At 53.6% G+C, this 21,629-nt stretch overlaps 4 protein-coding genes and 1 non-coding gene across 5 annotated transcripts; 3 read left to right on the forward strand and 2 right to left on the reverse strand.

The window, feature by feature from the left end:
* The first annotated feature begins 2,295 nt into the window (after positions 1 to 2,295).
* ACO1O0_005518 lies at positions 2,296 to 2,398 on the forward strand. Its single transcript has one exon. It is a non-coding gene; the product is annotated as a tRNA-Pro (tRNA).
* Positions 2,399 to 9,827: 7,429 nt separating this feature from the next.
* On the forward strand, positions 9,828 to 11,389 carry ACO1O0_005519 (acyl-CoA dehydrogenase/oxidase; the record flags this gene model as incomplete). Its single annotated transcript, XM_083194937.1, has 5 exons — positions 9,828 to 10,101; positions 10,125 to 10,379; positions 10,451 to 10,530; positions 10,603 to 10,846; positions 10,914 to 11,389. 5 exons carry the CDS (start codon positions 9,828 to 9,830, stop codon positions 11,387 to 11,389), a joined length of 1,329 nt encoding a protein of 442 aa, XP_083049850.1.
* A 150-nt stretch (positions 11,390 to 11,539) lies between these two features.
* ACO1O0_005520 (enoyl-CoA hydratase/isomerase family protein) lies at positions 11,540 to 12,450 on the reverse strand (the record flags this gene model as incomplete). Its single annotated transcript, XM_083194938.1, has 2 exons — positions 11,540 to 11,975; positions 12,065 to 12,450. 2 exons carry the CDS (start codon positions 12,448 to 12,450, stop codon positions 11,540 to 11,542), a joined length of 822 nt encoding a protein of 273 aa, XP_083049851.1.
* Positions 12,451 to 14,075: 1,625 nt separating this feature from the next.
* On the forward strand, positions 14,076 to 15,387 carry ACO1O0_005521 (S8 family peptidase; the record flags this gene model as incomplete). The annotated part of the gene is made up of 3 exons (XM_083194939.1): positions 14,076 to 14,372; positions 14,457 to 15,055; positions 15,111 to 15,387. The coding sequence occupies 3 exons, from the start codon at positions 14,076 to 14,078 to the stop codon at positions 15,385 to 15,387; spliced, it is 1,173 nt and encodes a 390-aa protein (XP_083049852.1).
* Positions 15,388 to 16,617: 1,230 nt separating this feature from the next.
* DNF1 (uncharacterized protein) lies at positions 16,618 to 21,313 on the reverse strand (the record flags this gene model as incomplete). The annotated part of the gene is made up of 3 exons (XM_083194940.1): positions 16,618 to 17,527; positions 17,592 to 20,791; positions 20,852 to 21,313. 3 exons carry the CDS (start codon positions 21,311 to 21,313, stop codon positions 16,618 to 16,620), a joined length of 4,572 nt encoding a protein of 1,523 aa, XP_083049853.1.
* Positions 21,314 to 21,629: the final 316 nt, after the last annotated feature.

The raw sequence follows: 21,629 nt of genomic DNA on the forward strand, positions 1-21,629 counted from the left end.
ATAACTCTCGAGGAAGGGCCTCTACCGTGGTGGACGCCTGGAGAAGATGGTAGAGCTTGTTGAGAAACGGCAAAGGAATGCTGACCGAGGCTCAGCTGGAGAGTAGTTTTAGATGCCATCCTGCGACCAGAGGAGTTCTAGACTGTTGCTTACCGTTGGCAATGTCTGGAGTCCCCCAAGATGCGATCTCTCCGATGGAAGTTGTGGAGTGTGCTCTCTGGAATCCCGACCTGGGGACCACCACTGTTCTCCCTCTCCACTTCCAACGCCCTCTGACGGCGAGGTATACTCAGCCGCGAGACTGCTTGTTCCACCGAGATCGGGTGAGGCAAGTCGGCCTCCACGACGAGACGATAAAGGGGTCTCGGGAATGACTAAAGACGTGCCTGGTTTCGAATTTTGCCTAGTAGATGTAGTCGCGGCGGCATCGGGAATAGGTGAGGTGGGAATTGGACCCATAGGTGGAGAATCGTTGGGCTCGGGCAGATCTGGCGCTGGACGGGGCAAGAGTTGAGGGGATCTCGTCGTATCACCCTGTAGTAAGGAAGAAACAATCAGTCGGATGAAACTCCTGAAAGGGTAGCACCTATTCAAGAAATTGGGTCTGAGGGGAACGTGCGGCCGCGGTGAAGACCGGCCAAGTGACGTCTTCATGGAGGTGAATGAATGACAGCCAACTCCCCAGAGTCCCGCGCCAACAGTGCCTCATGCAAGCTTCTAGATTATAAACAACGCACCTTAGACGCATTATGCTTTTCTATCACTTGCTGGAGCGTTGAAGGCAGGACCTTGTGCCCGTACCTCGTGGCTCTGGTGGTCGTGTTACTTTGGAGGACAGCCTTAGCAACCTCTAGCCTCGCACTGTCGAGGTCTAATCCCAAATCTCTTGCGATGGTCCACAGGTTCTTGAGAAGATGGTCGCTGTAGCTCTCGGGATCAAACTCGTCTTTTTCAACAGCTGAGAATCGCGCATCTTCGGCAGGGAGCTGAAAGAAGTCTTTTACATCGGCCAACTTCCAACGTTTGCAGATGTGACTGATATAACGCTGCTTGGTCGCTTCTCCCACAGGCCACCTTCGCCGCTTTGACTTTTCTTGGCCTTTTGATATGTGGCGCTGCGTGGATTGGATTTTTCTCCGATCTGGCTCGCTGTCTTCGTCCCCCTCTGAATACTCACTTCCCTGATCTTCCTGCTCGCTAGCCAGCCGGTCGGTCGGACCGCCATGATCCACAACGATTTCGCCCGCCGACCGTGGAAGTCGCCGTCTAGCACCAGCTCTCCGCTCTGCCTGGCGGGTGCGCATTGTGTGTTCTGCCAATTACGTTTGGTGTGGTCTCGATGACCACGGGATCGCAGAGCCCAAACAGCTGATGTTTAACACAGATTGTTTGCAGACGTCGACTCGCGTCAAGACGAGCGTGGTCTTCGCCTCGCAATCCAGCGATCTAAGTTGGCGGACAGAGGAGTGCAGTGCGAATATCTTACTAACACCTCAGATGAGGGCAAGTCGATGTTTATCCACAAAATCGATGAGTTGGTCAAGGAACTCGAGTTTCTGGTAACGTGGATTGGGTGGGGGTTGAATTTGGCAAACGAACGCGCGTGCGGTTGCTTGCAGGAGCGCCGTGGGCCATGACTAAGCAGCCTCCAGGAATCCCGCCCGCCAGTCGACTTGCACCCGACCATCATGGGTTGAGCCACTTAACCAGACATGCATCGACAGGGTCAATATATTCCCATTATAATCTGAGTTCACTAGCACTAGTGTGTGATACGAAGAGAATTAGATAGCAGAAGATATTTGGGCAGAGAAACCTTCCTTCAGTCGTGGTCGTCAGGAACTTATGAGCTACCCGGTGCATACATAATGATTTGGAGCGGATATGACAGAACATGACATTGGAGACACGTGATAAATGTTTTACCTGTAGTGAGCATTCGCCTATTTAAAGAAAATACGCATTTGCTGGTATATGTGAGAGCGTAGAAGACGAGTTCTGGATACATATATTGACGATGGTCAAACGGAGTTGGGGAACGCTAAGTAGTACTGAGGAACAGATACTTTGAAGGTATGTCTACTAGAACTATTTTATTCTAGCCACTACTATCTAGATAGGCCATGAAAACAGAAGTGTCAGGATTTAGTAGACGTTAAAAGCAAGACACCAGACCGGAAACACTCTCCAAGAAGACTAAGTCTTGGTGCAATGCCCCATGAATTGCTCGTGGTGAGCCAGCGAGCTTCCCCTGAAGAGTAGATCCAAGCGTTCCTGGAACCAATCACAATAGCCGGTCTGGTGGTCTAGTGGTATGATTCTCGCTTAGGGACGGCGCGAGCCGAATAACCCCAAGCACCATTGCGAGAGGTCCCGGGTTCAATCCCCGGCCAGACCCTTTCTTCAGTCCGTCTTTACGGACTGCTTAATTTTTTTTATTTATTTTTCAAATTCGGGTTTGTTATTTTATTTATATCACTTTGCATTACTCTATTCGCACTTTGCTCACGATTGTTTACTCCTGTCAAGAACGTAGCGCTACTTTCCACTTCATATGCACACGCACCATTGGCCTAAGGCGGAACGCTTTTAGTACTTATTGGGTGCCACTTCGAAGATACTTCATCTAGGCGGCTTCGTACCTTACTAATCTTATCTAGACCTCGCGACTACCGTTGATGCTAGACATCTTGGGTGTATTCATTCCGAAACTAAAAGCCTTTCTGGTAATGCTAATGGTAGGGGGCGCCGTTGTGATTCTTACTGCCAATTGCACGGTTGGTCGCGGGTGTGATGGCGCTCTAAACGATATTGGACATTGTCTGGCTGGGGCATACTCACCCTTGGAGCTGATCTTTCACTGAACTTTGGTTTGAATATACATCTACCTTCTCTCTGTATGATACGGGAGTCTAACCAAGAAAAAGGTCAATGCGCTGAGAATCCTGCGTCTCCCAGGCTGATTGTAATACCCTCCCGACACCTTTTCGATATCCAACGTCATTCTCCCACTCAATCCAGATGACGTTATACACTTTCTCGTCATTTATGATGGAAGTTGAAACAGCAACTACCTCGCAGACGTAATCCGAGGCATTTATATCTTGGTCAAGTACTTCACAAGACGTGAGCATCCCAGCACAGCCGTCAGATCCATCTGACAGGAGAAGCTGCACCTCACCGAAGACCTCCATAATGAAGAAATATGCCCTCGAGGCATGCGCAAACAACAGATGGGACCTCCCCTCCGTACTAAACAAAGGGGGGTTAACACAACCTGATCTGCTGTTATGTTCCCCGGCGGAGGCAGCGGCTGACTGTTCTAGCTCTGCGAGCGCCTCCAGTGGCTGATCACCCCTAGCTGATGATATCGGTTCCCAATTCTCTTTTTCATTGTCCCAAAGCTTCCAATGTACAAGCGGCCGCACATCAGCATCTCGAGGACCAACAGGACTATACTCACAGTCCGGGAAAGTAACTGTCCCCGCCCACGCAGCCCATGCCCATGATGGAGGTAAGAGACTGGCACTGGCGCTTCCGTAAACAGAATCTTTTCGTCGAGCGCGTCGTCTTTCCAATGGCAATTGATTATACCACAGCAGCGCAGCATCGAAGAACATCACCGGCAGCCCGCAGATGAACCCCCCAGCAAACGCCGTGCTGGTGAGGGTTCTGAGAATCCCCCTAAATGCGTCCAAGGCGTCCTCCGGGAAGCTGAGCTCGCGGCGGTTGAACTCGGCCACGTGGCGTGCGTAGTCCTTGAGACTCGGCTGGACACTAAACGAGAAACCCTGAGCAACCATGTCCTTGTTGTTCTGGCATCCACCCTCGGTAGGTTCCATCCCTTCTAGCCAAACCGCGCAGTGACACTCCCATGCGACGGATGTGTGGTCGAGTACGAGTAGGCGTCGCGAGAAGATTTGCTCCTGGAAGGTCCATGCTCTGTGGTTCCAAGGAGACGACTGTAGTTTGCGGTGGGACTCTTGTAGTGCGCGGCGAAGTCTGTAATCTTGACCGTGTAGCAGATACTCTGGCGCCCGTGATACCCGCCTCATCGGAGGAGTTGTCTCCTCGATTCCCCTTAAGCCAGTGAACGCAGTGCCTCCGGAGGCAACGATGGTCAGATACGCGTTTGCGTAGATGGATCCCATGCGTTCCAACTCTTCGTTTCTGTCTTGTTCATCGTCCTGCACGATGCACAGCGAGTCTACCCAAAGAAACTGCTCCCCAAGTCGCCGTGTGAGTTCCATGACATCCCTGATAGTTCTTGGCAACTGTGCCAGTTTGCGACCCTGCTCATCGGCGCTTAGGGAGCGCTCTTGCTGCAATAGATTGATGTTTCGTCTCAACGTCTTGAACGCTGGCCCTGCCCCCCAAACATAACTCAGCGCCGCATACCGCATTTGCTGCCCAGGGACAGATGGGACAAGACACATGCGCTGCACGTCTATGAGCCGACGCGGACGGTACTTGAATATCTCCTCGCTCTGAGCCGAGAATTGACAGTGGGCCTTATGGTGCTTGCCGCAGTGAAGCAGCCAGCGAGAGAGTCTGCCTACATCTACCCACGGCCCGAGCTGTGGGGGTGGGAATAGCCGGTTCCTCGACTGGTTCAGCTTGCTGATATATAGCACAGGTGGCGCAGGAGAAGGCATGTGTGAGTCATCACTAAATTGATGTTAGAACCTTCCTGGGAAAAGCTCCCTCAAATGCAGCTTTATAATACTTCATCTTATTCAGGTGCGCCCGTCGAATGTCGCCTCGCAAGCCATCAAGTAGCCCCACAAACTTGATCACTTCATCGTTCTCTAGTTGCCATGTAAGCGCCGGTCTTGAGCTGGGAGGTTGGCTGCGTGAGCTGTTGTCCGGGTCTAGTCTGGAGGCGAGCCGAGAGAGGGAAGAGACTGCATCCTTGGTCCATTGTTCTGGCATAGTATTGTCTCCTTTCCCCAGACGCATCCTCTCATACAAGAGTCTTTGGAGAGCCTCGGAGAGCAATTTGGCATATTCAGCCTCATGGACGGCCGATGTTTGCACCGAGCGGCACAGGGCTTGAGTATGCAATACTTGTGCCTGGAAGGTGGCGATCCAGCCTGGTCCAGACGAAGATCCATCAGAGCTCAGAGTCGCCATTGTGGGAAAGAGAAGGGTTTGTAATTTCGGAAGAGATTGGACGGGAAGAGACCACGAGTAGCCTTAGAGGTATCGACGTAAACTGGGGAGAAGTGTGAGCTGAAGTTACTTCCCCGCACCATGTGTGCTAAGCCACATGTATCTTTTAAATCATTATCCTGTTGGAGAAACCTACGACCCTCAATTTTTCAAAGGGAACGACTCTCTAGTCTTTACAAAGTCTCTTAGAAGGACCGACGTACTCTTTGGAGTACCAGAATACTAGCAGTTGCAAGGTGCCAGTCGTGAGATTGTTCCCGCGATCAGGGATATCCTAGAAGTGGCTTCGACTTCTATTCTACTCGTCACGCCGCTTGACCACGCTATGTATATTTTTCTTGTTGGCGTCCAGATTTGGCCAAATATCCCACTGAACAGCTTTGGGGCCTTGCAAATTGCGTGTGTCCCCTCCTTCATTAACTGTCCAGGGTTCCAGCTTCAAATTTCATTTCCCATCCTCTTTTTCCCACTTCCCTAGTAACGCATTGCCGGCTCTTGGTTGAACCCCACTCGGCCCATTCTGCCGGGCAAATAACTCTGCGACATTGGAGCTCTTGACGATGCTAACTACATGTAGTCTCACCGTGAGGAAACAATCGTTACCGGAAACACCATTGCCAAGCCAACTTGGGCGGTAATAAAGCCCAAACACTCCCAACGTACAGTGATGAACGTTTCGATGGAGAGAATCTGGCCGTGGACTTGTCCGTCTGAGTCCAGGGTTTGCAGGCTGTCAATTCGGTCATCATATTCGCATACAGCATCACCCTCCAGTCTTGAAGATTGCACCCGGCACAAGGGCTGACACACTAGTTTGTTAGGCTCTAACCGATGTTCTCTGCCGCTATTTTCAAGTTGTTCCACGTCCTTTCGTCGAAATCCTTGGTCGTCGTGTTATTATTCAGGCCATCAAACAGGCCCTTCCCCAATTGCGTATTAGAGGATTCCAAAAGCCATCTCTCAGTTCACTGTGTATATTTGAGTACGATCCCCTGAACCCTTCGGTTGAATTATTCTCAAGCCCTGTCATTTTCGTAGACAACCTCTCATAGGTACACGGGATTATCCAGAGGGAGTGTTGTATTGAGCAATAAGCTATCATCGAGAGCTCTGAGAGACCGCGAGCGGATCGCAAACCAGTTCCATTTTAGCCGATAAATGCCTTCGGGTATGGGGTTTATGACGATGGAACGGCACATCGTGGTCAGAAGAGCGACAATTGTGTTTAGAGTGATGCCGAGCGGCCACCTGGGCATGAGGTGGTTGTCATATATCGGGAGAACAAGTACCAGAGCAATCAGTGTGAGAATGGCGGTAAGGCACCAAAGGGCCTCGGGTACTCAAGCCTATGTTGGCGGCGACGCGGTTTGTGTTGTCTTACCTATTACTAACATGGTGCACCACCATCATCGCCGGCCCAAGGAAAAAGATGAGCCGTTTTCTTCGTCGCTCTCGATACGATTGTAATTGATGACTTCATATGCGGGTCCGGTGACAGGTACCACTCTTGGCCAAGTGGGCCTGGGGGTGGGCTCAAAAGTTTCCTGGGCTGCTGGGCTAAGTTCATGTTCATTGATACTCCGTACGGGGCGCTGGATTTGATGAATGTTTTCCAAGGAGAAGGTCGCGGCTGGCTCCCCATCTGTTCCTGTGTCAATAGTATCCCTAGCGAAAGGCTTCATTTCTCTCAGAAGGGACAAGTGTAGGGACTGTCGCGCAGAACAAGACTGCGAAGACATCCTTGCTGTGCCGCATGACCGCGGATTGTCGGGCATTACCTCTTTCGTACCTAGTCTTTCTCACGAACTCACTCTGCAAAGTCCTACGTACACCAGCGGCACCAACCTAAGGCTGTCACTATGTGCATTAATAACTAACGATTATTTTGACAATAATGATAATAATAATAATAATAATAATAATAATAATAATAATAATAAGAATAAGAAAGATTATGACAATGGCGATGTCCTCAAGGTTTTGTGCTGCCCGTGGTTGAGTAAAGGTATATATAGAATAATTACTCCTCCATTCTTTGCCTTCGGGCATATGGTTTATTTGAAACGATGTAGGTTTTTCCCCGACTCAAGGTCGCGCGTTCGAATCCCGCTAACAGCTACACAGACAGAGAAGATTAGCATGGCCCCTGCACTAAGGATGACACATGTAATCAAAGAGACGCTACAAATTTTTTTGGCTTTTTTTTTTGGATGTTTTTTTGCAACTGGTGTCGTCGGGAATCGGGAGTAATTATATCGTCACCGTTCTAACAACCACGACGGAGCGAACGTGACATGTTTGAACCTCACAACCTGCCATCCAGGCTGACAAAGAACTTGTTTTGCCGTCAGCTTGCACTTTGACGTAGCCACGCATCCCCACTGGATCCAAACCTGTGTTGCACAGCTTGTTCAAAGTCATCTCGTCGCCATAGTTGGCCAGAAAGCGATAGCCACTTCCTGTCTCGGTGCCAATGATCATGGCCTTGCGCGGCTTGCCCCGGCGATCAAACCCCACCGTGAATGTCTATATTTATGAGGGGCTTGATTGGAAGATCGTGGCCAAATCTGCGCTAAAGCACCCGTACCTTGATGGATGCGTCACCCTGTGCAAGCTCAACAACAGGCGGCACCGTCAAGCCTTTGGCCAAAGCTGGCTCGGGGTTCCCCATCCGTCGGTACTCTGAGTGGTCCCTTCTTGGTGTTGAGACAGGCACAGAGCATTCTGGTATGTGAGCACGCCGCCGTTGAGAAGGATGAGAGCTGTTCGAAACGTCCCGTCTCTGATACGTCGCGTAACCTCTGCAAGGGCCTGGATCACGTCGACCCCGAGACCTCCCCGATAGGCGCGATGACGAACTCACATGCATCGAGTAATTATTCCCCGCGCGGCCAAAAGATGTCAGGTCGCCTAGCAGTGAGATTGGCTTTGCTGGCGAGATAATGTCAAGACTCAGGCGCCTGCATGCCAGTTTTGGGACGACGGGGAAACACCTGAGAATTCGAATCAGCCTACCGTGGTCCAAGGCTCATCTTTTCCGCAGCAGCAACAAAGGGGGTCCCACGAGTAAAAGTTATAGCAGTCAATGTCTTCCTTTTTCAGACCAGACACGCTCATGGCCTCATCAATGCACTGCTCCAGCGCCGGACTGCGGTAGAGGCATGGTCGCTCCTAGACTGCGTATGTCGCAAGCCTCGGTCAGTCTTTGACTGCCACTACTTCTTTATTCTACCAGGAGGTAGGTGTGAAGACCCACAGTGTTCAGTCTCGCGAGCGCCGGCTCCTCCAAGGAGATAGACCCATTTGTTCTGCGGGATGTTGAGTGCCTCAGCGTGCTCGATCGTAGTCACGATAGCAGACGCCGCGAGATTGACAGTGTTGAAGGCATTCATCAGGCGAGGATCTGGCCTGGTTCAGCACACTACCTTGGGTTTCCCCGTGCGATTGGGTCACTGCTGGAGACATGGGACAAACCTACAGGGCGCGCAAATCATCCTATTGCGCTCAGTCACCTTTCCGATATCGTCGGCGTTTCTTGGACGTTCTCCTGATCGTCAGCTGCATTCGTGGCGACATGCTATTTCATCAAAGGCCGCGCACATGACTGCAGACTCGTCCACGTTTTGCTTACACGTCTGTTGCTTGTGCGACCTCAAGCTATTCTCATAAAAGGGATAGATGCGGACTGCCAAGCTCGTCTCGTGTCGGGTAGCAACATCTGATAAGAAACGTTAGCCGAGGAACATTAATCTCAGGTTTCCAGTCAATATGCCCTGTGAATGACTTGCTCTTCCCTCGAGTATCGAGATTACTGGCGCTGACTACCGCCTTTGTCGGGTCCGGTGCCGTCCATCCAGGAGGAGGCATCTTCCCAGATTCCCCGCAAGCCGCCAACTTAACACAACAGACATTGATTAGCTCATGCAACGACAGTATTCACTACTATATGTATGAGTTAGACTCACAAGATGCAAGCGCCTCCCCTCCCGCAATGATGACCACCTTGCTTTCGCCAGCCGAGACCTGTCGAGCAACTTGGTCGCACAACAAGGCAGGCTGATTGTCTGTAATATTGGGTATGGCTATTATTTTATGTCTCTTACTCATTAATGCGTTATCTCCAAGCCTTTCTCTCTCCCCCATGTTGTTGCGGTGAAGGGCAGTATTCAGACCAAGGCACCTTAGAGCTCGGCAAACACTTTCCCCCACATCATGGGAGTCTGGCCTTGGCCGACTGGGCCTCGGCTGGCATCATACTTCTCCGCATCAACTCAACGCGGCGCAATCCATACAATCTGGGGTAGGGAGCTCGACTCCGCACTCCGGCATGGATATGCGTGTGGGCCCACCAGGAGCAATCCTGGACCAGCAGGGTGAATCGATGGTGCGAACACCAGCGGCCAGGAGAGGAGTCGGAGAGCACTAATCTTCCCCATCAGACCAGCGAGGGATGGTCCATTGCCGACCTACATGGTATATCGGCATAGGACTGGCCCCGCCCACCCTATTGATCACACCAGGACGCCTTGAACCATTCTATCTCGCCTGACATCTAACCTGTACTTTCCACTAAACTTTGCTTTCCCCATAAGCGTCCACCGCCCTTGGACTTCTCATCATTGGTAATTTGGCCCCCCTACGAAAAAGAATTTAGCATGGAGCCCTTCGGAAACCAGGCGCCCTTTGCAGAGCCGTCCTGGAACGGCGGTCTTGCCTCCCCCTACTACAACCAGAGCCATCGCAAACTAGCCCAGTTTGTCCGCAGCTATCTAGAGGAGCATGTCATGGACCATGTGGTGGAATGGGAGGAGGCGGGCGCTGTCCCCCAGAGAGAGAAGCTCCGCTTCGTCCAGACTGGGTTTTCCTCTCGCGACATTCCCGCTGAGTACGCAGGGGGCTCTGTAACGTCCGCTGGCATTGATACCAAAGGTACGCTGCTTGATGCCATCCAGTCCCACGTCATCCCGAGCGACCCGAGGATATTGAACTTACACGAAAATCAGAATGGGACATCTTCCACCTGGTAGTACTGAACTACGAACTGGGCAGAGTGGCCAGCAGCGGTGTCATAACGGGCCTGGGCGGAGGGTCGGCCATTGGCACACCACCGATTGTACACTTTGGCAACCATGACCAAAAGAAGGAATGGCTACCGGGCATTTTCAAGGGGACGACTTCATTCTGTCTCGGTGCGACCGAGCCCACAGGTAAGATCAAGGGGAATCGGCTGCTCGCCACACATCGTGTCGCCTAGTCGTGGGTTGACAAGTCTGATCAGGCGGTTCGGACCTGGCCAATCTCAGAACAACAGCCGAGAAGACTGTTGATGGAAAGGCATACGTGGTCAACGGACACAAGGTGCCAATGCCCCAGATCCCGGGATATGATATTACCCCCGACATATGACTGACATTGGGCAACCTCCTCCAGAAATGGATATCAGGGGCCATGAGCAGCACCCACATGACCACTGCCGTACGAACCGGTGGCCCCGGGGTCGGCGGCATTTCTGTGCTCGTCATCCCCCTAGACCTCCCAGGTGTCACACGCCGCCAGATAAAGAATACCGGGTGGAATGCCGCCGAGAGCACTTGGATCGCCCTTGAGAACGTTGTCGTTCCGGCCGAGAACTTGATTGGAGCGGAGAACAACGGATTCCCCTGTTTGATGAGAAGTGAGTATACTTCCCTATCCCCAACTCGGAAGGGTATTTCTAACTCGCGGTGGTTGCCCATGGCCAGACTTCAACCGAGAACGTCTGATCATCGCCATCCTCACCAACACCCATGCCCGGATCTGCCTTGAGGATGCCTGGGCGTACGCCCTTGACCGCCAGACGTTCGGCAAGCCGCTCTTCTCGAACCAAGTCATCCGCCACAAGCTGGCGACCATGGCGCGCTACATCGAATCGCACTGGTCGTGGATCGAGCAGATTGCCTACCATGCTAAGGTGACGGGGGACATCGGACCGGAGCTGGCAGCTAGAATTGCCCTCGCCAAGGTCCACGGCGGGCGGCTGCTCGAGCTCGCCAATCGCGAGGCGCTGCAGATCTTTGGAGGGGCGGGCTACCAACGAGGCGGCTTGGGCTGGAGGGTCGAGCAGATAGGGCGCGATCTGCGGGTACACGTCGTTGGCGGCGGGAGCGAGGAGATCATTACCGATCTGGCCGTTCGACAGGAGATGGGCCAGGCCAAGAGACGAGGAGCCAAGCTGTGATAAATAGCCCAGAAGCCGCGCTGCGGTCTATCGAGAGTGTTCCAAGGTCACCCGACGCCAAGCTCCAGCTCTCCATCCATATCAATGGTCATTGATCCTTCCCCTCTCATTATAGACCGTAAATCGTCTCATGATGCCACATCTCTTTTATCACAGCTTGGATGCAACCCATTTTGGCACCCGCTTTTCAGAAAAGGCCTTGAGACCAATACGGGCATTCTCCCCCTCCATGAGCGCCTTTTCATAGAGCTGTGAGGTCATCCGGGCGCTCTGGTCGACGTCTGCCGCCCATGCCTGACGCAGAGCAGAGCGGGTGACGAGTATGGCGTCTGGCGACTGGGCAGCAATGTGCTTGGCCATGTCGAGTGCTTCGTCCAGCAGAGACTCTGGGGTGGAGGATATTTTCAGGAAGCCGTGGTGCTTGAGCTCCCCCGGAGACACGGTTCGTCCGGTCAGGACCATGTCTGAGGCAAGTTGCATCCCAAAGACTCTGACGAGGCGCGGAAGGCCTCCTGCGCCTGCGACGATGCCTCTCTTGACCTCGGGGAGGCTGAAGGAGGCATGAGGGGATGCGATGACAATATCGCTGCATGGCGGAGAATTTATTAGCATGCGACAAAAGCGGATCTATAATAGTAACACTACTAGACGATGATGATGACGAATGCTGCTCACCAGTTGAGGGTCATTTCAAAGCCGCCGCCAAATGCGTAGCCATTAACGGCAGCAATAACGGGCTTCTTCCCAACGCGCTGGCTGATGCCAAAAAAGCTGTTGGGCGGCACCTTGCGAGGCCAGTGATCAGCTGTTAGGGACCTCACCTCCAAAAGATCGGCACCAGACGAGAAGGCCTTGTTCCCCTTTCCCGTGAGGATGGCGACCCTGAGGGCTGGCTCGTCGTCGAACCAGTCCCAAAGCGCCTGGCCTTCCCAGTGGCCCTTCATGGGGATCGAGTTCATGGAGCTCTCCCGGTTTATCGTGACGAGCATGACAAAGGGAGCTGGGAAGCTCAGCAGTGCGACGGTGCAGGTGGGAGGGGGTGAGGCAAAGGCATCGTCCATGGTGGTTAGTGATGAGTAAGTAGGCAAACGGGAGAATTCAGAAATTGCGCAGAGGGGATGAGAGAGGGGGGAGGGGGAGTGCAGGAAAGAACAACGGGCCAAGGAGTAACGAGTATGTTGGGGCGCTGGCTATTCCCGTGCCATTGGCAAGGATGAATTGCTGTAGTCAGTTGATCGACGTTTGGGGAGTTTGAGCCGTGTCTGCAAAGTACTTACCTTGTATCCGTAAGGTGACCCTCGAACCAACCGTGCAACTGGGAAGCCACCCTGTCTGTGTGTACGTACTTTGTGTCGATAACAGCCATAATCATAGCATTTAATATCAACACAACAGGACACGCAATGCATTTCCACCGGCCTGATCTGTGCTGCAGCACGTGAAAGGATGTGAAAGAAGGTGCAGCATCACTTCAGCTCAGAGCCTCAGTATACCCACCCTTGCCATAGGCCCTTTGCGATTGTCGGGTCAGCAGCCCTTGATGTCCACCTCAGATCCCAACTATCCTGAAATCCTCATTAACATCAAATACGTAGCACCGAGTATCCGTACTAGCAGGAGCACTACTGCGCACTACGGATAGCCATGTGGATCTAAGCTCTAAGCTCCAGGCACCAGAGGCTTGTTTTCGCGATTGCGGGGTTTCCCCAGCATGGTGTAGATTAGAGATGGCAGAGTCCGAGGCACCGAAGCTCAACTCAGCTCAACTCAGCGCTCGACCTGGACTCTGTCAATCTGTCACTGGCACTCCTCCTGGCCCTGGAAAACCCAAGATCGTTGAAGATCCAAAGCCACCAGCACGGATAATATCACACAGGTCGCCCAAGCCACGATGATCGCCCGACGATTGCAATCCCGCGGAAAAGTCGGCTATCGGCCAATAGTGGGCAGTGGCACTCACAAATAAATCCACCACCTATCCGTAGTTAGATCCCCTCGGGGCCATCACCAACCCCCCAACAGGGATCGACTCGTGCCTCGCAATCGCACACCCAGAACGGGTTAACCCGTGGCAGAGCCTTGCCCAGTGCCTCTGCATCTGCCGTCAGACGCTGTCCACCTGACAGGCATGTACCGACGCACCTACCAGGTACCGACGCCAGTTGACAGCCTGACAGTTGACACCGTCGCCAGCTGAACCACGCAGCACAGCACAGAACACCATTGTCCTCCCAGATTCTTCCCTCTGGTTGGGCCACATGCGGGAATGGACCGATGGACAGCGGGAGAGAGCGGGTTAGGGTAGAGGACGCGCCCCCTCCGTAAGCACATGCATGCTATATGTAGCTGGCTAGCTGCATGTAGCTGCAAGGGTTGCGCGCCGCCTTTGAACCAGTCTCGACAGCTTTGAGCATGATCAGCAGCAGCCTTCCACACTCTTCAGAGGGAGGAATAATAATGCTATGTAATACCAGAGAGGATAATACTACGAGTAGTGTTATGAACATCCGCAGGAGGAATTGTCATTCCCATGCACGGATGAACTTGCTTCTGTTTATAATAGCCTGCCGGCCGTTGAACAACCCTTCTGCCTCCTATATCCATCAGTCTCCTCCTCCTCCTCCTCTTCTTCTTCCTCCCTTCTTCTCTCCTCCTCCCTTCTCAACCCAGTATCTTATTATCCATCATGAAGTTCTTCACCTACATTCTAGCTCTGCCACTGGCGCTGGCCGCCCCCGTGCTGGAGCCCCGGGACAAGGACTCGGTCATCCCCGAGAGATGGATCGCCGTCCTAAACAGCAACGTCCGGTCCGCTGGCCTGCAGTCGGTGCTGACCAGGGTGGCCTCCCACCTGGAGGGCAGCGAGCCCGACACCGTCTGGGACTTTGACGGCTTCAGGGGCTTCGCATTCGGTGCCAAGAACAGCCTCGTCGACGCCCTCTCGACGGCCATCTCTGAGCTCTCCTTCATCGAGCCGGATACAGTGAGTCTGCTTAGACCTCGAGGAGAGAAACAGGATGTTGGAAGAAAGAACCATGACAATACTGACCGATGTTTAAAAAAAAAGATGGTGAGAACCCAAGAGTTCGTCACGCAGAGCAACCCCGTGTACAACCTCGCGCGGCTCTCGCACCAGGCCGCCGACAACAGCAGCTACACGTACGACTCGTCAGCGGGCGAGGGCGTGGTGGCGTACGGCATCGACACGGGCATCTACGCGCAGCACGCCGAGTTCCAGGGCAGGGCGGTGCAGGCCAAGAGCTTCATCGAGGGCCAGCACGCGGACGGCAACGGCCACGGCACGCACACGGCCGGCACCATCGGCGGCGCGACGTACGGCGTGGCCAAGAAGGTCACCCTCGTGGGCGTCAAGGTGCTGAGCGACGAGGGCAGCGGGTCGACGTCGGCCATCATCTCGGGCATCGAGTGGGCCGTCAAGGACATGCAGCGCCGGGGCAAGGTCCGCAAGGCCGTTGCCAACCTGTCCCTGGGCGGGCCTCGCCTCAGCAACTCCAACAATGCCGCTGTCAAGGCTGCGACAGATGCTGGCTTGTTCGTGGCCGTCGCGGCTGGCAACAGCGCCATGCCTGCCGAGTTCTTCACCCCTGCGTCTGAGCCCTCGGCATGCACAGTTGCTGCCAGCGACGGCAAGGATAAATACGCGTCGTAAGTTGCACGGCCCTATACTTTTAGGCAGGGATGCGTACTAACATCGTGATAGCTTCACCAACTACGGCCCGTCTGTCGATATCGTCGCCCCCGGTGTCAATGTCAAGAGCGCCTACATCGGTGACCCTCACAAGACGGCCGTCCTCAGCGGCACCTCCATGGCCGCGCCGCACATTGCTGGCCTGGGCGCCTACCTCCTCGCCCTCGAGGGGGAGGCTTCCCCCAAGGACCTGTGCGACCGCATCCGTAGCCTGGCCACCAAGGACCAGGTTTCGGGGCTCAAGGGGCTTGTGACGACAAAGAGCCTGGCCTTCAACGGCGCCAACTAATAAAATATGACCAGTAAAAGTGTCAAGCGCATCTATGTCTCGATTATAAGAGAGTCTCTAGAGGATGGCTTTCTTCGTCGAAATGTCTCAGCGACGTTTACGACCATGGCAGAAGGCGGTGGACACATGCTCTCTCCGACGGCTCTCAGCCAAGGTGAAGAAGACTGAGGAGTGGAGCGATGATTAGAACTTTTGGACTTAGCGTGGTCTACCCTCATGATGGGGATCTGACCCTATATACCTTTCATATCTATTTAATGCTTCTTCAGAAAGACACTGGATTCTATAATACAAGCCCACCAAAGCCCGCCATCCCTCTATCAATATTCGTCTATGATCAATGAGCTCCATCTAGACCGCCCTTCAAACCTCCTTTTGCCGTGCTGTTGTTTCCTTTTGTTGGAATTCCGTGCCGTCCAAGGCACACGTAGTACGGAGTACAATATGCTATCCATCACATTCCTACTATGTCTTGCACGGCCCCCGTCGACCCTAACCATGAGCACAGGCTACTTCATCTACCCCATGAGAAGAAAACACCAGCACCATTAGCAGCATATTGTGAAATAAGTCCAGGTCTCGATTTCTCTCTTAAGCCACTATTATGTCGATGCTCGTCTATGTACACCCATATCCATGTCCTCCGACCCTCCTTTTCAACTTCTCCAATGGACCTCAACGCCCTACTCGTACCCTCTGATTCGACAAGGAAAATAAGCAAAGACTCGGCAGAGTGACTCCGCAAGTCAGCTCTAATATGCGTAATAGGAAATAGACTCCAAGAATCATACAATAGCTCCCAGTTCTTCGTGAACCCCTTAAGATATAACGCCCTGCCAATAAATAAGAAAAAGAGAAACATGGACCCGTCGCGGCCGGCAGAAAGACCCAAGGGTTCTCTATGGTCGATGCTGTTGTTTTTTATTCCGATTCTTCTTTCGGTCGTGTCCGCTGGTAGAATGACGTGTTGTATTTCAGTGTGCTTGTTTCAGGGGTGGAAAGATTTAGGTGTGTGTAGGTGTTCGCAAGAGGGCAATATGCTTTGCAAGAGTTGCAACTCGTAGATCGCTCATGCAGATCATAAATGCATGACGGCAGGCTGATTCTGGGATATCAACAAAAAAAAAAGACGCAACGGATGAGGGAATTCGAGATGTTCGTTGATGACGTGGTGTACAGGGAAGGAAGGGCTCAGGGATCGCATCGTGATAAACGTCGTCTCAACGAACCCTAGTTGTTGGCGCTCTTGGACAGCGACAGCCCACGGAACCGGGGCTTGAAGCGGCCAATGGCGGAGTGCGAAGATTCGATGCGCGACAGCCGAGCTGCAGAGGTGAATTCTTCCGTAGCTTCGTAGCTCGGCCTCACCCGGTCCATAGACGCACGGATGCGATCGTACGATGGCCTCGCCCGGTCTACCGATGGTCGCCTGCCCCCATTGGGCACTTCCGGCACCTGTGGCACGTCCAACGACATGCGGTTAACGGTAAAGTTCGTCGAGTCGCTGCCATTCTGGCTATGTTGCTGGTGCGTTGTACGTGTCGCCGTCGACGGAGGGTAGATCGGGCGCAGGTCCTCGTCGACGCTTCCATAGGCTACATGCTTGGCCTTTCTCGAACTGTCCGACCAAGACGGCTCGGTGCCGTCTGTTTCGACATGTCCCTTGCGCTTCTTGCCGCCCTCGAGATAGTCAAACATGCCCATCCTCTCTTGCTCTCGGATGATATCCACATCGTAAGGGAAGTAGACCTTCTGCACCGCTTTGACGCCAAGTCGAGGGAGCAGACACACGATGATGGACATGAAGAAGACTGCCCAGAAGGTAGCCTCGCCATAGACCTCTTTAGCAGCGCCAAACAGGAATTCAGACGAGTCCATAACCGTGTAGATGCCCGTATAGATGAAGATGAAGAAGTTGCTGATCGCGGTGACGATGAGCAGGATCCAATCCCACCGGTACGTGTTCATCAAGATGTATCCGTTGATGGCGAAAATGACGGGGTGAGCGATGTAGAGTCCAAAACGCAGGCGGTCCGAAATGTCCAGCCCCGATTGGGTGACGGATCTCGCCGGCTCGAAGAGCAGGTAGGGGATGTAGAAGACCATGACTGACTGATACAGCCCATCCAACATGTAGATCCTAGGATTCGTTAGGAAATGAGATTTGGGTAGTTGGAGGGATGGTAGAGGAATCCAAAACTTACCAGAATTTGGTCTGCGTCCACTCCAGCCGCATAATACCTCGCCGATACAGCTGTGGCACAGCAAGCGATACTCGATCAGAAACATCTTGATCAAAGACGCCAATGAGACCAACGGGTAGCGAGGTGAACACAAGGTTGAAGAGAAGGATGTAGCTGTAGTCGTAGAGGTAGGTGATGTCAAAGTCGCAGTAGATCATATACCAGAAGATGGCAAACGTCCAAATCATGTTCTTGTAGAAGAAGTTGGAGATACTCTCTCCTAGTCGTCGGTACGACCAACGGCCATGGACCAGCACCAATCTCTGCAGGAAGCGGAATTGAGCGATGGAATAATCAGAAGACATGGCGGCCTGGCGACCTTCCACACCCGCAATGCCAACACCGACATCGGCTTCCTGGATCATGGCCACGTCGTTGGCACCATCTCCAATAGACAGGGTCATGACATCCAGGCCATTCTTGACCATGGCCACGACAGCTGCCTTCTGAGCAGGGCTCACACGGCAGCACAGGACGGATCGGCACTGCTTGCAGAGCAAGAGGAATTTCTGCTTCAAGCGGTCGTCAAGAACCCATCGCAGGGTGAAGCCGTCGATGATGAGACCATGAGTTGGGCCCGGTGCCTCGTGGTTCTTCTTGGCCTCTGCCAATTCTTCATCGCTTCCTGTCATATTGAAGGTCGCGAGGTTCTTGTCCAGCTGTTGCTCTGCTTGGTCCAGTAGATCTTCATCGCGCACATCATCATCTTCGGTTTCGTCGAGCTTGATGTGAATCAGGTCCATGGCGTTGTTGAGGAGATTGCATGAGAAGCCGATGTTGATGGCCGTTTCCACCTTATCACCGGTCAAGACCCAGAGCTTGATACCCGCGTCACCAAGGAGTCCAATGGTGTCGGGGACAGCATCCTGCAGGCGATCCTCGATGGCAGTGCCTCCGATGAGGTAGAGGTCCTGCTCAATGAGCTCAGCAACGCCCTCCAGCTTCTCCTCTCGATCCTCGATGGCGGCAGCAGCCGCGTCGTGCTCCTTCTTCCAGACCCAGTACTCGTCTTCAGGAACCTCCTTTTGAGCAATGCAGAGTGTACGGAGACCCTCTCTAGCAAACAGCTCGAGGTGCTCGGCCGTGGCTTTCCGTAGCTCCTTCTGCTCGCCCTTCTTGAGGCGCGCGTAGATAACCGAGTCGGCACCCTTGCAGAAGAGTATAATTTTACCATTCGGCATGCGCACGATGGAGCTCATACGCTTTCGGGTGGAGTTGAACTCGATCGTGTTGAGGACCTGGTAGTGCCGATCTTCGCCCAGCACATTCAAATTAATGCCGTCATTGGTGGAGTTGCTCAAGACGACAAAGCCCATATCGCGGGCCGTCGAAACGAGCGCCTCCTCATCGGGCGACTGCGCCTTGAACTTCATCTTGGGAGGATCGTTAAGGGACCTCTCCGGAATGACGGTGTGGCAAAGGGCCAGCGCAAGCATGAAGCTCTCGTTGGCTGTCTTCTGCTCGGGCCCCGAGTCGCCGGCGAGATCAGCGACAAAATCTGGGGCAATAAACGTCATATCTTCGTCGTGAAGGTACGGGTTGTTGTTCAGATTGCGGAGACTTCGTATGGCTCGGGCCTTGGCTTCGGCAATCTCGGCTCGGATCTTCTCGCCCTCCTTTGCCACGTCGATACCAGCTCGTTTCTGCATTCCCGCCTGGGCTTCTGTGTAAGCTTCGCCATAGGGCTGGCCGTTGATGGTCGCCTTCTTGAATTCCATGACATTCTGCGTCAGTGTGCCGGTCTTGTCGGAGAAAATGTATTCGATCTGGCCGACGTCGTCTGAGATATTCCAAGACTTGGGTATGCAGGGTTGATCCGTTGGCTCGTAGTACATCTCGACGTCGCTGTAAATGAAGATGGCCTGGAGAGTCCTGACAATTTCGACCGTGATGATGAGAGAGATAGGGATCAAGTTCTGGTAGACAATGAGACCAGCCCAGAAGGTGATGAAGCCAGTGACAGCGGGGCTGCTCCCAAGGAGCTCCCAGTCAAAGAAATGCAGGGAAGCATCTGTCTGTGCCCATGCCACGCCATTGGCGATGGCGGAAATAAGGCACATGATAAACAGGATACCAAAGTTGCAGATGACGTTGAAGTTCATCTCACGAGCGATCCTCGCACGCTTGGTAGGTGTGATGCCTGCGTTCTGCATAATCTTCGTGTCGTGTCCCGTGAAAACAACGACGCCAAGGGCCCATTCGGTGTTCCGCAGGTTGCAGCCTCTCAGGAGCATGTTGTCAATGGTGATGGGCTCAGTCATCGGCTCGGGCTCCGTGCCGCCAACGTCGGGAACACGCTGCTGCCACTTGATGGCACCGTTGTACTTGTAAAGATTGGCCTGTGGCGCCTCGCTCTCGATCTTGAACTCGGCCCGTTCGCAATCCCGGGCATGCCTGAGGTTCCGGCCGCATCGGAGAGCCTGGCGAACCTTGAGATTGGTCTCGCCGTCCAAGTTCTTGGTCTCCACGTAGCAGGCGCCATCGGGGTCCGATGTGGAAAGAATAATGACGTCGGCAGGCAGCTCGTCATCGCTGTAAAGTCGCACAAAGTCGCCGACGTTCAAGTTCTTCCACGTATCCTTCTTGAACCGGGCTCCGTGTACGGGGTGTTCATAGTTGATGACATCGCCCTCTATTTTCTGCAGGGCAATTGCGCGTTGCTCGTCGCTGGCATCGGGAAGTTCGATGCGAATGTGCGGTGTGGAGGGAGACTGGACCGGAGTCATCTGAATGTCCTCGGCCGCAGACATAAACGACTCGCGGTTTGTGAAGGGCGAGGCCAGGGAGTCGCGAACGTTCCTCTTGGTGCGTTGTGTCTCGACTGACGGACGAGGCTCCTCCTCGTGGCCCAACTTGGCCTCCTTGATTCGCTCCCTCTCCTCTCTGGCCTTCTTGGACCACAGGCTCTTAACCGCGCGCAAAATGCTGCCAAAGAACCTCGTGTTGGCCTTCTTGACCCTCCTCCACACCGACACCTGGTCGTCAGCCACGTTGACGTTGGTCCAGTGGTGCAGGCGGTGCACATTCGCATTGTTGAGCTCAATGTCCAGAACCGTCCTCCGGTAGTCTTCGATGGCATCTTTGATTCCAGTGACGACCACAATGAAGATTAGCGGTACGGAGTTGAGTTCCGGGTTCTCTCCGCCAAAGATGGGGAAAAACTGTGACAAATGTTAAGTATATCGCCGCCCAATCGCCTCTAGGGTGCAATGTCGACTTACCACCAGGATAACCAGGAACAAGAAGTAGATATTGGCAATATTGTGGAACTGGATCCACAAGTTCTTGGGGATGAAGGATAGGGGTGTGTATTTGGCCGTTCGGATCTTGTTACGTGGAAACGAGCGGGCGGGATTGCCCTCCTCGTCCAAGTAGTCGGGGGGTAGTGGTTGGTTGAAGAAGAGCGTCCGGCTAGTTTTCTCAATGTCTTGCGCTTCGTCGCTGTCGAGGGTCGCATCGGGGCCGGCATTCGGATCGTGCGGATCGTGTGGATCGCGTTCAGGGCCGTCTTCTTTCTCGCCGTCGCCATGCTTCTTTTGCTGCATGCGATCCAGAAGGGCCATTCTCTTAGAGCCACCGCTCTTGACGGTTAGGCGGCGAGTCGCCCATCTTGCCCTTTGGGTCGCGCTCTTGGACCCCGTGCCGTCACCGGCGGCGGAATCGGGATGTAACGAGTTGGTCATGATGGAGGATTAGGCGGTCGAGGAGATGATCAAGAGGTCGCGGGCAAGAGCCCGTTCAGCCCCGTGTCGTCAGCCAGGATTGGGGTGGGTGTCGCGTCGTCGAGTCTGATTAAGTCGTACGTCGGGACGGGCGCGGGCGGCCGTCAAACATAGAACGGGGGAGACGGAGATGAACGTGTGAAGAATCGACGGTCACACAATCCAAGCGTGTCGGAGTCCCTAGATGCGGGTCGTTGGGTTTGAAATCTCGAAATGGCTCGAAACGAAAGGCGATAGTTGCGCGAGTTGTTGTTCGGCCTACGAAGACGAATGAACC

The sequence above is a fragment of the Amphichorda felina genome (genome assembly GCF_050947745.1).
Source record: "Amphichorda felina strain 45539 chromosome Unknown scaffold_5, whole genome shotgun sequence".
NCBI classification, from domain to species: Eukaryota; Fungi; Ascomycota; class Sordariomycetes; order Hypocreales; family Bionectriaceae; genus Amphichorda; species Amphichorda felina.